Raw genomic sequence first — 15,780 nt, 5'->3', positions numbered from 1 at the left:
TGAAGCGACTAGAAGTATGGCTCCCCCCCCCCCCCCCACCGCTCCCCCTTGTCCATCACAGGTTAACCACCAGCATTGTATCAGGTTGCCCTAGCAACCCTGCGTACCCATTTATACTCCTGAGTGGGGAGAGGTAAGTACCTTCCACCCCTCCCCCTCAAAAAAGGTGTCTTGCGCAAAGAACACAATGACCCTGACCGTCGTTCGAACCGGGAAATCTCGTTCCAGAATTCAACGAGTATCTCACCAGAAAACCAGAAAAAAAAACTTTAGACTTAACTGTGAAACAGAGTCGTGACCTTTTGTCACTTCACAACTATTCAATTTGCCTCACGAATGCAGAGATCTCTTTCATTTAAATTTTCCGTCAACCGTGTATGGCAATTTTTTTCTTTGTACAATACTGCAAATGTCCGGCTTCCGAGGTGGTGTCCAACGAAGCAATTTACTAAGCCTTGTACTTGAAATTATCTCCCTAATTCTATTTGGACTGTTCAAGACTCTCAGAATTTTGCAGAAAAAGACAAAATGAAAAAGAAACGACCAAGTTATGAGAGCCTGAAACAATTTACATTTTTGGTAACTAGAAAAAAAAAATTTATACAGCTTCTTCATTTCCCAAAAGTAGTGGCATTTAATTTAATTAACTAGCGTCAAAAACTCTTTCCCTTAGACGTTCTGGAGAAGACGTTTCCTTCTTCTTCCCAACCTCGTTCCCAGGTTATTTCATCTCCCTGGAAACGAGGTTGCACACCTTCCCGCCAAGGGAAATCTTGATTTGAATATTTAGCTAATAATTGGTACTCAGTAATGTTACGAACTGAAAATCTGGAAAACTAATGAAATGTCTTTTGAAATAATGTTGCACTGGGGCAGTTACCCACAAAATATTTGTTCATTCTAATTGACTCAACGCATTTGAATTTAAATTCTAAAATTATAGTTCATTTTCCTAAATGCACTGAAATATTGATGGCTCAAGCGCAATTCAGTTAAAATTATCTACCATCTGCGACAAAGTAGTCCAAAATTACAAAATTCTAACACAAAGTAAATAGACCTTTCAAAAACAATTTGAATACAAAATGATATTTAATTTGCCTGAAATTTGTAATCACTGAAAATCTTTTCCAGTTACGTTAAAATTCGTCGCTGGTTTCCAGAGGATGCCGCGGGGGTCTGGGCTCGCCCTCAGCAGTTCCGTCGCGATTGACAAACACAAAGTCAGGGTCAAGAGACTCAGCGCCAGACAGCTGTTCAGCAGAAATGTCATTTGGGTTTCGCCGTTCATTGAGCGGGTTTGTAGCTTTTGTTTCAGGTGGATTAAACAAAGGATCAGTCTCACTTGAACTATTTGTGTCAACAACGGTACCCTTGTGACCGTGAAGAACTGACCGTTGATTGTCCAACTGGCCCGTCTCATTGTCAATCCTGCACTCAGCGTTAGATCCAAACAGAGTTGCGGTGTTTGAATTATCAACGTGAATCCTTTGCTCGGAGTCATTAGCCTGAATCTCTCCACAAAACAAAGGATTTGAAAGAATGGACTCCACATTACCAGGTCCATCCCCAAAACTAGCAAACAGATCCTTGCTGTCATCCTTAACAGCCCCTCCGCAAACAGCAATATTTTGCTTTGGATATTCTCCGTTATCCTCTTGCTTTACCGAGGTAATCTCTGTGTTGAGATTTTCTAACTCTTCCACCATCTGTTTTTGATCATTTTCCGTTGTTTCAGTCGCTGTTAAGCCGCATTCATCGTTTCCCTTGGTTTGCTCGTCGGAACCCGTAGATTCACCCCTCTGTTCTTCTCCGCCATCACCCGACATAAAACTACTTTCGTTCTCGTCTGAATTCTCAAAATGACCAAAGTTGGCAAGCATTGGAACAGGAAGACCTTCGGGCAGACCGCTGTCTTTTTCTTTCTGTTGTTGTAGTGAGGGGATTTGTAGACGAGCAGCAATGTTGTTATCAATCTCCATAAAGTCACACTCTGTTTCCATTGTTGAGCCACGGAACGCCAAAGTCCCTTTCAGCAAGTCTCGTACCTGTTGGACATGCATGTATAGCAATGCTTGGTAAAGTTGTTTATCTCATTAATTACTGTAGATTTCCTTTCAGTTATCAGCCTATTGCTTGCTCCGTGGCCCCGTGTTTAGGGTCCATCTCGTTCCTTATAAATCCCCCCATTCCCACTTACAGGAGCTACGTCAAAGTTTGCGCATCTTGAAAAGTTTGGCCTAAATATTTCAAGTTCGTTGTTTGTGATCCGTGTCAATCTTCTCCATCCTTAGCCATCCTTGGTCCTCTATGGTTTATTATTATCTCTTTGGTGTTTTTCTATCTTAGTACACAACTATTTTCAGGTTTTCCTTCAATTTAAAGGTAATTTTGTGCCTAGCCAAAATGGCACAAAATACCGTGACTGAGTTCCATTAAAAGCCTTCTTTACTAAAAAAATCATCTATCTGTTCTCACTATCCCATACGGTTAAAGAAAAAAAACCCTTACTTTTTATCGTTAATGCATTAAGCTCGTAGACAAAATTAAAACCTTCGTGAGAAACAAATACTTCTACGCGAAGACGTGAAAGGTGATAAAATTCGTGTTTAAGTTGCAATTTAAGGACGCTATCTTTGCCCCGGCAATGTAGTTTCAGATATACATCCAAGCCCCCTCCGCTCCTCTATGCGGATCGTGTTAGTCACTAGAACTAAAAGAAGGCTTCTGTAGAAACAGAATAGAGATAAAACAACAACAACAACAAATATTTCTTGCCTGCTTTAAGCCGGCTAGACACAGATAAACAATATCTCTAACACAATCTTCGTCCTTAGTAAGTTCGTCTTGAAGAAGATCTGCAGACAACAAAAAAAGAGGTCGTTTTATTGTTGGCTGTACTTGTAAAATGGGAGAAAAAGAATAGTGGCGTAGAGTGATCGTTAGGAGGCCTCAGTGGAATAAGTAAGATTATTTTTGGACAACATAAACGCGGTCAGCAATTCGGTGTTCTTTCGGACACACTTTCGGGAAGTGCCTTCATAGTAGAATTCACATATTTGCTTCGCGCTTGTTTCCAGATACGACTGGCCCAAGATCCAGGTACACAAATAAGAAGTTGTACATCATTGGGTTGACCTAACATACCAGCATCCAGTTCAGGGGATAGCAATATTCCAAGTTTACTTCGTGCTAAGAGAATGGAAGTTTAAACTCTAAAAAGTACCAACACTCACCGATATACGAATCCATTTTCCTGCCACAGTACAAGTACAATCCCTGCATTTTGTCGAGATCCGATTTGAGTGAAGACACTTGTCGCTGAAGTCGTTCATGATCCTACAAAGAAAACTAAGTTTAAACATCACTTGAATTCGTAATCTGTTTCAATCTTTCCTAGTCTTATTAATCTCTGTCTATCTTTACTCTACATTGTATTATTAATTTTTTTTTGATATTTTTCCGAGTTAGTAAGTATTATTTTTAGGTTCCCTTTTATATAAGAGTAATTTTATACAACGCAATAATGGCAAAATGTATTCTCTTTTAAAAGGCAAAATTTCATCACGTTTTCTTCACCTGAGCCAGTTCGTCATAGTCAACCTTGGAGCGGGTCCTGGGGCGAGTCATGTTAAGCTTTCCTTTGAGTGGATTGCTGAGTGCTTTCAAGCTCTTCCCAGGACTTGCCGAGTGAGATCCAGAATCTGTGCGCTCTCTCATCTCGGGGGCTGGAACAGAGACTGGACGGGCTGGACGAGAGCCCCTGGGAACAAGCTCCTCTACTAATAAAACAACAAGCAAGCGAAGCTAAGCGAATCTCTGAATATTTTTAAACGAAGATTACAAGGTAAACTCTTACGTTAATTTTCATTTTCATAATACAATATTGTCACATAATTCTACCTTATTTCATATCATTTTTATAATTCCTTAGTAGGTTGATTTATTTCATTTTAATTTTAATGTAACTTATTTAGTAGTATTAGTACTGAAAAGCCCCCATGGGGAGTGCTAATAAAATTTGTATTGTATTGTATTGTATTGTACATAAAAACAGTAACACTGTTCTCAAAATGGTAACTATTCGTTTGGAGTTACTTACAAGATTTCGTCTTATAAGTTTTGGTATATTTAAAAAGACTTATAGATAGGGTAGTAACTTACCATTGCTGTTAATACTCAGCGTCTTTTGGTTCAGCGGTTTCTCTGTGGGCTTATCAGATATTTGCTTGGTTGGTTCCATAAACTGCTGATATCGCTTGGTGAACGAAGTGAAAGCAGACGGCGCTTTCTTTGGTCCCGGTTTCTATGGCAACAAAGCATCCCTAGTTACGTTCGCTGAAAAATCACTTGTCACAGCAGTCAAAAGAAGCGAGTTACCTTTCTCATAGGGAGTGTCCCCGATGAATCTATGGGGCGAGGCGCGGACGCACGTGACAGCCGGGGACTGGATCGAGCTGATGATGGCTTCAAGTGTTGGACAATGCAAAAGAAATGGATAAGGTTAGTTTCAAAGGATCAAACTTTCACTCTAGCGCTTCACTAAGAGAGGCGCCAGATGTATATGAAATAATCATTTTTAAGCGTCGGCTTCGGCACTTCGATCAATTTTTCTTTCACACACATGAAACAATTATTTTTTAAGTTAGCACCGGGCGCATCTGGGATGATAACAATTAGATTACAGGATTTGTGTCAAGCAATCCAAATTGACCTATCAGAAAGCTGGATTTCAGCATTCCATTCTCAAAAGATAGAGCGCGGTCGAAAAAAATGGCGTGGAGAATCGAATATTGAAATCCAGCTCGGATTGATCAATTTGGATCACGCGATCAAAATCCTGCAATCTGATTCGCTACATCCAAGAAGTGCTCCCATAACTACTCACTACTTACCTTGTTTTCTCTCATTACCAACGCACTTTTGACGTAACGGTAAACGTCATCATAGACACGGGGAAATTTCATCAGATAACCCATGCAGGCCGAGTAGCTCCCTGAAAGGACTGGGCACCAACAGAAAGACAGTAAAAAGTTTTAACTTATTAAAATGCCAAAAATCACAAACGGAAGATGTACTATGCAAGGCGGTTTATATAGAGCTCTTTCCTGAATGGTTGTCCTATAGAAGCGTTAAAATACACAATAACGCCTTAAGGGGTAGCGGTGGTTCAACATTGTTTGATGTCCATCAGTGGTAAACTAACTCTACCCAGAATATACAAAAAAAAAACTCTACCCACAATACCTTTCAACATTATCGCGTACGCTGTTACGATTTTTCTCGAAATAACTGTAAACAAGCGATTCAGTCATGGCCAAGCACATGGAAATAAGGTCGTTTGGCTAATAGAAGGGTGCATTACCAGCGCAAAGTGTTCTGCTACATTAACAAGTAATTTGCATTGTCACGCGTCCCAGCGGCTTGTGGGAACCGCTATTTCGCAACCGACCGCAACCAATGCAAGCTTACTATACGAACAAGCCCTCTTGGCAGTTTTTGAGTAGAAGAACCTTCTGCAATTCAAGAGAACTTGTTCGCAGGCAAACGCATGATACAGAACCGTCAACACGCGAGGTGGCTCAAAAGCAACAACTATGGTTAGAAAATACTAGGAATTATGATTAAACAACCATACGTTTATCTCTGATGGCCTCCAACATGCTGATGTAAATATAATCTACCAAGTCCAACATAGGCCCATCCGCGAACAGAGCATCCCAGATCACCAGAACGTCGTCGATTGGAAACTCACGACCAAACAACAAGCGAATCCAGCGACTGTTAATAAAAGAACACTTTTACCTTTAAAAAAGGTAAGTAACAACGCGTTTTATTCTAATAAGCTTCACATGCATTTGATTACAACTGATTCTATATGCTTTTCTTTTCTTTGGTTGAACTCTGTAATTGGCGGAAAACTGGAGGAAAAGGGAGACGCCTTAAAGTAATGCGTAATTTCTACGGGCTGTTCACGCGTTTTCTCTATTACATCAAAATCACCAAATCCATAAACAAACTTAAAATTTCAACTCAATGAAAATCGACAATAAATTAACGCGCCGCGTAATTTCACGTGGCTTGTAATTTTACGCGGCGTGTTAATTTACGAGCAAAAATATGCTTGACTTTGAGTGGCGCTGACACAGCACACAAGGTTATTTTTCTTTTATTTACTTACAGTCCATAGACTTGGGGTGTAATGTCTAAATTCTTCATGTGAACCCACAGTTCTGGGTCATATTTCCTCAACATGTGCTCCTGTATTCGATTCAGTTTCTTGACGATGGCTGTGGACTAGAAAATGACAAACAGTAACGTTAAATATTATATCGCTAGCTCCGTGAGCGGGCAAGATGAAGCAAATCCTGCACTGTGATTGACTACCCGAGCGGACCAGATGGCGCTATCGCTCGGGATTACACGCTGTGTCCCGCAAGAAAAGATTTTCGCCGAAGCCGAGGCAGGTTCATAAAAGTCCATATAACAAATCATTTATTGACCAAGTTTGTTCGATCAAGATGGCTGGACGTTGTCCTCGTTCTTTACCTCGACTCCGTCTCGGTCCATAAACACACAAAAAAGGAACTTGGCCAATATCCAGCCATCTTGACTGAACAAACTTGGTCAGTAACCCATACATCTTGTCATTTGCTAGACTACCTTACTAAGGATGACACAAGAACACACAAATTCTTTACAAGCAGGACAAGAATTTCATTGAGAGAAAGATGGAATTCTCTGAAATGACGTACGAAGGACAGATCCGATTGAGACCCCGTCCACACTACACCAAACGCAACAATCACGGTCATTTTGGAATTGTGTTTGACGAAAACTCGGTCAGGGAAATCACACGATTATCGTGACATGGTTTTCGAAAAGCTCCGTTTTTAAAGCGTTTTCCGTCCACACGAAAACAAAAAGGCGGCGTTTTCAAATTCCTCCGCTTTGAAGAGCGTTTCCGAAAAGCTCCGTTTTCGTGGCGGTTTAGTGCGGACGGTAAAGCTGCGTTTTCAAATTCCTCCGGCGTAGCGTGGGCGCTGCCTAAGCTAAAGCAAGAGCAAGCTACATTCTGGTGTTTAACTTACAGGCATAAGTTCTTGATCCGTAAATGGTTCAACGTGAGGGTCCAGAAACTGGCAACAAAAAAGTGTGATAAAAGAAAATAATTGTCAAAGAATGCCGAAAAAATCTACCAGGTGTAGTGCACTGCATTCAGAACAAAAATATTTTAAATGTGGTTGTTGCCCCGACTGCTGGTACAAGCGCAAATTGCCTCCACACAAAATACTGGTACACAAAATATGGTAAAGTAAACAGGATGGAATGTATACTTATGATAAAAAAACAAAACGTTTCTGGGCTGAAAAAAAGTTAACTTAAGGGTTATCAGTTGCCTGACAACAAATGGCACATATGAATGAAACACAAAGTATAGCACGAAATAGAAAAACTCCCTCTCAAAATGTTTTTATTTTGTTCGTTTATTTCTTTGCCTTTTAAAGGGAATAAATACTGTTAGTATACGGAGCGGTTTTTGAGTGTCGTAAAACCAAAACCAAGCCAATTACTTACCATTTAGACCACTCAGCCAATTTCAAACTGTAGTAAAACCAAAACCAAAGTAATTGCCTGATTACTCTCGACACGCAATTGAAAACCGCTATTATAATAATGTTTGAAGTTTATTTACAAATTTGAAGCCTAAGTGAGAAAGTTTAAACGAGACGAACATTTTCACACAAATCGCTGCGTGGTTTATACTCACTTTATTTCTCTCAGGAAGACCTTTGACTGGAAGCTGAAGATACCATGTTTCTGTTTGATCCATGAGCTGAACAAACAGAGCACTGTTCACAAAAACATAGCAGTCAAATTATTACCCCGATTTGACAGTGAATGGGTACAGCTACAATAACAGCAAAGTGTCTCTGCTCTATTCTGGGCCTTTCCCTCAGTATCCTATGCTTTACGCAAATGAATGCTAAATTAAAACAATTAGACACTAAGAGACAAACAAGAAGACGATTCACTGTTTAAACACAGATACAAATCAAATGAAAAAACATGTGCTCATTCTTCACTAGAAATGTACTAAGTTTTACACAGTTGAAGCCCTAAGATACATCGCGAAACAAGCAATTTATTATTAACACATAAAACTGCAGTCAAATGACTAGTGGGAAGGTCATACATGTACACATGATGTCAAAAATAATCATAGACGAGATAAGTGTTAGTAGGGTAACTTGAAGACTGATGCTGATAACACTTACCAAGACCTGAAATCAATAATAATAACACTCCTATTGAAAAGATTCTTGATCTCATCTACTTACAATGCATCATGTTCCAAGAAATTTGGGTCCATTAGAAATCTGGCCATTTCCCTGTGGATCGATAACAAACATCGTTGTATCACTTTCAGAAAACAAAGCAGCGATTAAAACATGATTATAGCTTTTTTGAAAAGGTACGTTGAGTTCATCCAAACAAACAAGTCTGAACTTACAAGGTTCGACCTTCAAGATGCTGACTAATCATAGTGTCTTCGGTCAGAACAAACATAATTGGAGCGAGGAGTTCGTGCATTCCCTGTAATTAAAACAAAACAGACATAATTATATATATCGTAGTAACAACAGAGGAATTTATTTAATTTCCAAAGAAACTGTTTTACTGTGTCGGCAGGTAAGTGAATTCTTAGCTGTTTATCAACTTGAAGTTGTAAAACGTAGTATAGTACATGTATTACAAAATTAACTGCCAAAGCTAGTTTGCTGAGATAAAGTTAAGGGTTGACACTTGAAACCACAGCTTAGCAAACTCACTATAGTGGTCATTTCACCTTTATCAACGTCAAGTTCAGCAAATAAACAGTAAAATGTATACTGTGGTGTCTTAAATCAGAAGTTATTCCATTTTAATTTTTGCACTCACGAAGTCAATGAAACATCACAACATGGCTTTGCAGTTTTGTGGATGACGCCCTACGCTGCTTGGGATGGGCCATTTATGTAAGTTACACGTATATATTCAAGGTACTGTACCTGTTTGTAACTCAGGGCTTCATTCTTTTTGGCATGACAGAAAAGTATATGAAGCATCATTTCCCTAACAAAGGACAAGTTAGCAGTTAAAATAACTGATATTCAGCTAATCATGAAGATGTTATCAAATTACTGTTAACACAAACATGATGACAAAGTATGCTCTGCTTCACTTACTTTACTTTTGACTGCTGAAAAAACTCAATTTCGGGAAATCTGTGAGGGAAAAAATTGAAAAAACAAATCACAACCCATATCCTGAGTTGGTACCTAGGGTACCCTGAAATCAAATTGTACTAACTATATATGGGTTATTGAGCAAGTGTGAGGTCAAGATGGCTGGATATTAGTCAAGTTCTTTTTTCTTTCGGGGAAAGTTTTCTTGCGAGACACGCCGGGTAGTCCTGAGCGGGCAAGATAGCTCCATCTCGCCTGCTCAGGTAGCCAATCACAGCGCAGGATTTGATTCATCTTGCCTGCGCACGGAGCTAGCCATGTAATAAGATTTCTTAATGGTTATTCAAATCATTTCCAATGCTATCCGTACTTACAGTCTATCTAGATCTTGCTTGATGGTTGACTTTAACTCGTTGTCCAGGAAATACTGTTTCCAAGGACTCTAAAAATGATGCCACCGATTAACAAGTAGAATGTAGCAGCTACCTCGTTCATGTAAGTGCAGTATATTAATATGTAGAATAGTAGATACATTATTTTCATTGTCACTTATACTCACAGTTTCATCTTGTGAAAGTGGATTGAATACGGCAAGATCACGCTCCTCACTCTTGCCTTTGTTTGGATCAAATAAGCACTGAAAGAAGAGTCAATAGATGGAAATGGTTAGGAGGTCTGACAAATATCAAATTAAGGAGCAAACAAAGATGCTAAAAAAACATTTGTTGTTGCTGTTATTGTTGTTGCATGTTGGAGGGTCTACGACCACGCACTTTCTTTTGTTTTGTACTCTTACAAAAGCCTTTGCATGAATTACGTAGCCAAAAAAAATCAGACACACAATAAAGAACTTTGTTGTTTTCATAACCACTCCCCTCCTATGAAGAAGATGATCACTAATAATTGATTATTAATTATTAATTACTAAGAACAGGAATTTAATGGGAGTTGTCACACCTAGTGAGATCCTTATCTCAAGAAAGGGGATGACAGGGGTCATTTTTGTGATTGGTGTCATGGTGTCCCTGTTTACTGTATTTAATAATTACTTTTAATCATTACACATTATGTCATTAAAAAAATCAAAGATAAATTACCATACCAACATCTACATTGTGCAATATTTGCAAGTAAAATATAATCTTACTTTGTTCTTGAACTGAATGTATTCATTTCGGAGTTTGGTTGTCTTTGTTATCCATTCGTCTTTACATTCAGGAAGACACTCTAAGAAAACCTGTTAACAAGATGTCTTGAACTGTTAATCACACAATTATATTAACCATGGCAAGCACAAGGGCTGTGTTGGGAGAATATTGGCCTGATGCCTTGACATTACAGACTGAGTGTAGTTAGGTCCATGCACAGAAGACTGAAATTTGTACAGTACATGTAGCACATTAGCTATGGTTGCAACAATGTTGAATACTGTAGTTCTATTTCAAGACAAGGTTAGTTCAGAGGGCCAATAACTGAAATAAAACAAACAAATTGCTCCATTGCCAATCCAGTATTCTCTAAATTGTATTCATAATGACTGCGCACTGTCCCAAATGATCCTACACAACCACTCTTCAAGATTTTCTCGTAGATTTTTTGGCTTACATTTCTGAAAGAACTTTCACATAAAATATTTAGCTACTTTCTAGAATCAAGTCACATACCTTCCAGCAAACACTTCTAAACTTGGAAAACCGAAGCTTGCCATCCAAGGCATGCTGTCTGATCTGGAAATATAACATAAAAACAAAGAAAATATATTTGAGCTCATGCAGAGATTGTCAGTAATGGCTTAAATTACAGTACCATGTATTACATAGTAATTTTCCAGATAGAATAATTTTCATATTTATAATAATAGCAACCTTACATGCATACTGCAACTGAAAAAAACATCTTTCGTTACCTTTGTGTAATATGCAGTTGAACCAAAAAGCACCTCCCATTCTTTCCTTTAAACAGAAATCAATGAAACATAATTATGTCAACATCTCCATTAGCATAATCTCCTACCTACAGCAAAAGTCTCTATGTTCAGTCACACAGACCAAATTCAAAATAATACTTAGTGCTAAAGAAGCTGAGACCACATGGAATATCTCTACTAAGTAGTTATCAAAAACTTACTCTAAGTTTTTCTGTTCATCAGAGACCTGAATTACAGAGCTGGCTGAGCTGTAGTCTGAATCAATCTCACTTCCATCAGCAGAAATGAAGCTGAGTCTTTGAGTGCCAAGAGGGTCATCAATAAATGACACCCTCTGCAGAGTTGAATGGTCATCTGCAATGCGAAAATTAAAAAGGGACCAACTTGACAGGTTATGAATTGACTCAAAATGTAAAATTTTAAGAGGTATTGGACTTGCTTCAGATTTCAGGGGGTACTACCTATAATGGCCTATGCAAGGAGGCTCTCCCCGAAAGGGGTATCTTTTCAGGCTTCAGATATTTCAAACAGGCACACCTTATGGCGCGGTGGCCTCATGGTTAGTGCGCTCGTCTCTGGATCGAGTGGTCCGGGTTCAAGCCCTGGCCGGGGACATTGTGTTGTGTTCTTGGGCAAGACACTTTACTCTCACAGTGCCTCTCTCCACCCAGGTGTATAAATGGGTACCGGCGAACTTAATGCTGGGGGTAACCCTACGATGGACTAGCATCCCATCCAGGGGGGAGTAGAAATACTCCTAGTCGCTTCATGCTACAGAAACCGGGATAAGCTCCGGCCTTATGGGCCACTTGGCTCGCATGCAGACTTCACCTTTTTTTTTTTTTACATCTTATGGCTGCATCATTAATTAATTTATGAAGCGCTACGTACCTGAAAATGACAAGAAGACTTCAACATAATATGGGCCTGTTATGAAAGTATGTGAACAGCCTACCTTTGTCCAAGCAAAGGTATCTGAAAGGGGTACCTCTTCTCTCAAAATGGTATACAAAAGGGTAAGGGGTTGGACCTTGGGGAGGGGTGGAGCCTCCCATAATGAAACTTTGTAGAGTACCCCCCCCCCCCCCGGTGAGATTCCTCCGAAATGGAGAGTCCTGGTCAGCTCTATATGGAAGGGATACATTAATTTCCTCACACGATCATGTCTCTCTCTCTCCATCCGGGAGGTCAAGTATTTTTAGATATTAATCAAGCGTAAGAGCCATACTGGGAGAGTATCAGCCCAAGGTGGAGTACAGCAAGGTCTGCAAAAAAAAGTATGGGCCAACATTCTCCACCCAGTATGGTCCTGAACAAGGTGGTAAGAAGAAGTTCACTACACAACTGAAAATGTTAGAAAGATCCCATGATCACTGAATGGAAAGATGACATACAGAGCTTTAAGAGTACAATCCTGACTGAGAGGCAACTTAATGAATACTCACATCTGACGTTTTCAAAAAACGAACGACAGTTGGGTGGAAAGAGGCAAACACATGGTCTTAACTAGTAACATTTACAAAATACAGGTAACTGCTCTCAATGGTCGATAGCTGTATTTAGATGCTGCAGAGTATGTAAACAGTGTTGTGACATTGTGAACACTCTCTGTGTTTCCCGAGAAATATTTTATACATTAAAGCAATTATAGTAAGAGAAATTTTTCTGTGTAAATTACATAGCCTGACATCTAAACACTCAGGTGGTTGGGAGGATTCTCGAAAGTTATGCAAACCCTCAACTATGTCTCAGATTTGTATTGCTGTCTTGAAGTCTCCTTACTCCACCCGTGTTTAGATGAGGTTATGTTGACAAGAAAAAGGTGCTACTGCTTACTGGTAAATCTTGCATATTTGCACCACTGCACAATAAAACACCAGTAAGTAAAAGTCATTTGATCTCCAGTCTAAAACTAGCTGACAAAATGACCAGCCATACTTCCCACCTGCTTCCCAAGTTTCATGTTATCAGAAATTCTAATTAAAGTTGCCTTGGAAACAGGTTCATATCTAAGTAATCAGTTCAAAGAATGATTAGGTTTAAGTTTTGTGACTTCTCCTTCATTTACAAGACTGCAATGTTTCAGCAAACCTGGATACTAGTGAAACCAGCTCACAAAACATCATTTTTGGCAATTTAGTGAAGGAGGACATTTAAACGTCAACTCTAAGATTAGTGTAAACGTGATGTTCATAAAGATTAATTAAGTTTTTCCTAGCCTATCCTTGAACCTCACTATGTTCAAAATATAGCCATACCAGCTACATATACAGCATATAATAGAAATGAAATAATGAAAGAAAAAGCTCAACCAAATATCATAGTAACCATTCATTTCTTCTGTGACTTTCTCTAATTGCTAGTCAATTTTCTGTTCAAACAAAGCCATTAACTATTTGTGTTTTTGAAATAGTCGGAATGCAGAAAAATTTGCATGTTTGAATAAAATCTCATTAATATAAATGAAGAGATCACTTCTCCTCTAGACAGATCATGTCACTACAAAGATCACGTCTTGAAAACAGAATGTTAAGTTTTGACTGTCGGCACAAAGTCTACTCATCCAAAGAAAAAAATTTGATTTGATTTATTTATTTCAAAAATTGACAAGCTTTTTTAACATTACTATGAAAGAATCTTTAATAATTAACCAAAGGTTGCAAAGTTTGTTTTTTTTTTGTTTATAGCCTGCTGACAACAAATTCCTTTCAGATTTTGTTAGCTGTCTGAGTGTGTTATTCTGCACAAACTAATGCATATTATCATACATCAAGGGAGATTGAAAAAAGTGGAATTTTCTTAAAGCAACAAGGGCTGAACTGAAGAGGTAGATTTTATCCTGGGCAAAACTGAACAAAATGCTTTATTTGAATTACGCCAGACGGTCTGAATTTAAATTCAGAACTACGTTAAATTGCTGCAATCGGTTTGTTGATATTTCAAGCATGAGTGAAAACCATATGTTTACTGAATTATTAAAAGTAATACCTCTCTACAATCCTGTGAATATGAAGTAATATTGTCCATTGCCAGAGAGGATTACAAGATTATACATTTACTGCAACAATACACTAGCAAAATTAAATTACACATCTAAAAGATTCAGAAATGCATTTACGCATAAAAAAGTTCTTGTTTTGACAACAAATATGAAGTCTTTATAAAAAAATTCATTTTTCACAGAAAATATAAATCTATGCTCACACTCCCTTTACCAAATAATTACATAGAAACAAAAATTATACGCTGTTAAATTAAAGGATCGACAAAACTCTTCGATGTATATATTTGAAAAATTAGTTAAATAAAATAAAAATTTACAAAAAGTCTGCCCCAAAACATTTGGCTTTTTAAGATAATTCTGACCAGTTCAAAACCTTAATTTAAAGCACTGTTGAAATTCCAAGTCTGCAGTTTCCTTTCTTTCAAGTAAAATTTAATTTGAATTCAACTTATTTCAAGAGGAAGGTTATTCAATAAATTCATGAAGCGGATTTCAAATCAACTCCAAACGTCAAGTTCTATTAAGTCATCAGCTTTTGAGGTCAGGCCCCCCAAAATAAATCAATACTCATCTTGTATCAAAAGTCGGCAATCACCGATGTAACAGCCATGAGCAAGAAATAAAGCTACAGTAGTCTAGCTCAATCTGAGATCTGAAGAAGTAGCGTATTTTATTTTAAAAGAAAGATCGACAATTTCAAGTGCTCGACATACATCGGAGTAAACCGGAATTGGTCGATTAATCGCTATAGTACATCACTGACTCCATATGTCGGCGCGAGAGATCAATTGCTAATTGTACAGAGCTAAGAGAATGATCACTTCCTGAAGCTACAAACATTTGCAATATTGTTCTTGAAAAGAGAGCAGAATCATTTATTCGTCACATGACAGATTACGAATAATATCATATTCTTGTTATCAGACTTCTTGAAGCTTCAGCTCACCTGGGTCTTCGATTGGGCTTGGTGTTTTGGAGCGCGAACCAAACCGATCCAAGGCTTTCAGGATATCGTCAGAGGAGATATTCTTTTCCTTTCCTGAATATCTATCCATATTATTTGGTAGTGAAATCGCCCAATAATCGTGTTTCTACCCTCCAAAACCTATCTGTAAAGGGTCTCTGTAAGGTGCGCGACGAGTGTGAACTCCATCTTGCCAAAACAAACGAAAAATATCGCAGGCTCACATCCTGCAAAAATGCGATCAAAACTGATTTTCTCCTAACTCTACTTTGGGGGAAAAAACAAATTCAAAACTTTTCAGACAGACTTTTGTTGAAAAAGCGAGGCTTGAAAACCGAAACGCAGGAAGGAAAATACGGATACAGTTGACTAAGTGAACTGCTCTTAACATGACTCAGACTGTTTTGACTCAATTTAAATTCAACGACGTCTTTGATTACATTTTAAAAGATGGGAATTTTTTAAAATTCATTATGGAGCGTCGCGTTAACTTTTCGAAGTCAAAATAAACAAAGTTGAATCCTGAAATTTACCATATGAAATATATTGCCATCCCAAAATCCCGCACTGCAAATTATAAAGATATGGCCGCTTGTAAAACTGTCCAAAATCAATGATTTTTTACTTGGATCGTGTGCAAATTAACATGTAATTC

At 38.4% G+C, this 15,780-nt stretch overlaps 1 protein-coding gene across 1 annotated transcript; it reads right to left on the bottom strand.

Annotated features, from left to right (window-relative positions):
- Positions 1-111: 111 nt before the first annotated feature.
- Positions 112-15,664, bottom strand: LOC145488374 (TBC1 domain family member 5-like). The gene is made up of 22 exons (XM_081467227.1): positions 15,108-15,664; positions 11,358-11,511; positions 11,137-11,182; positions 10,895-10,957; positions 10,378-10,467; positions 9,790-9,867; positions 9,605-9,672; positions 9,231-9,269; positions 9,054-9,117; positions 8,516-8,598; positions 8,343-8,393; positions 7,772-7,853; positions 7,092-7,139; positions 6,182-6,297; positions 5,639-5,781; positions 4,896-5,005; positions 4,381-4,467; positions 4,165-4,306; positions 3,580-3,782; positions 3,237-3,339; positions 2,779-2,858; positions 112-2,048 (listed from the first exon to the last, which is right to left on the bottom strand). The coding sequence occupies exons 1-22, from the start codon at positions 15,214-15,216 to the stop codon at positions 1,140-1,142; spliced, it is 2,868 nt and encodes a 955-aa protein (XP_081323353.1). The 5' UTR covers positions 15,217-15,664; the 3' UTR covers positions 112-1,139.
- Between the last annotated feature and the right edge of the window lie 116 nt (positions 15,665-15,780).

Source organism: Orbicella franksi, chromosome 5, assembly GCF_964199315.1.
Source record: "Orbicella franksi chromosome 5, jaOrbFran1.1, whole genome shotgun sequence".
Taxonomy (NCBI): Eukaryota; Metazoa; Cnidaria; class Anthozoa; order Scleractinia; family Merulinidae; genus Orbicella; species Orbicella franksi.
Note: the sequence above shows the minus strand (reverse complement) of the source record. Positions and strands in the feature narration are given on the sequence as shown.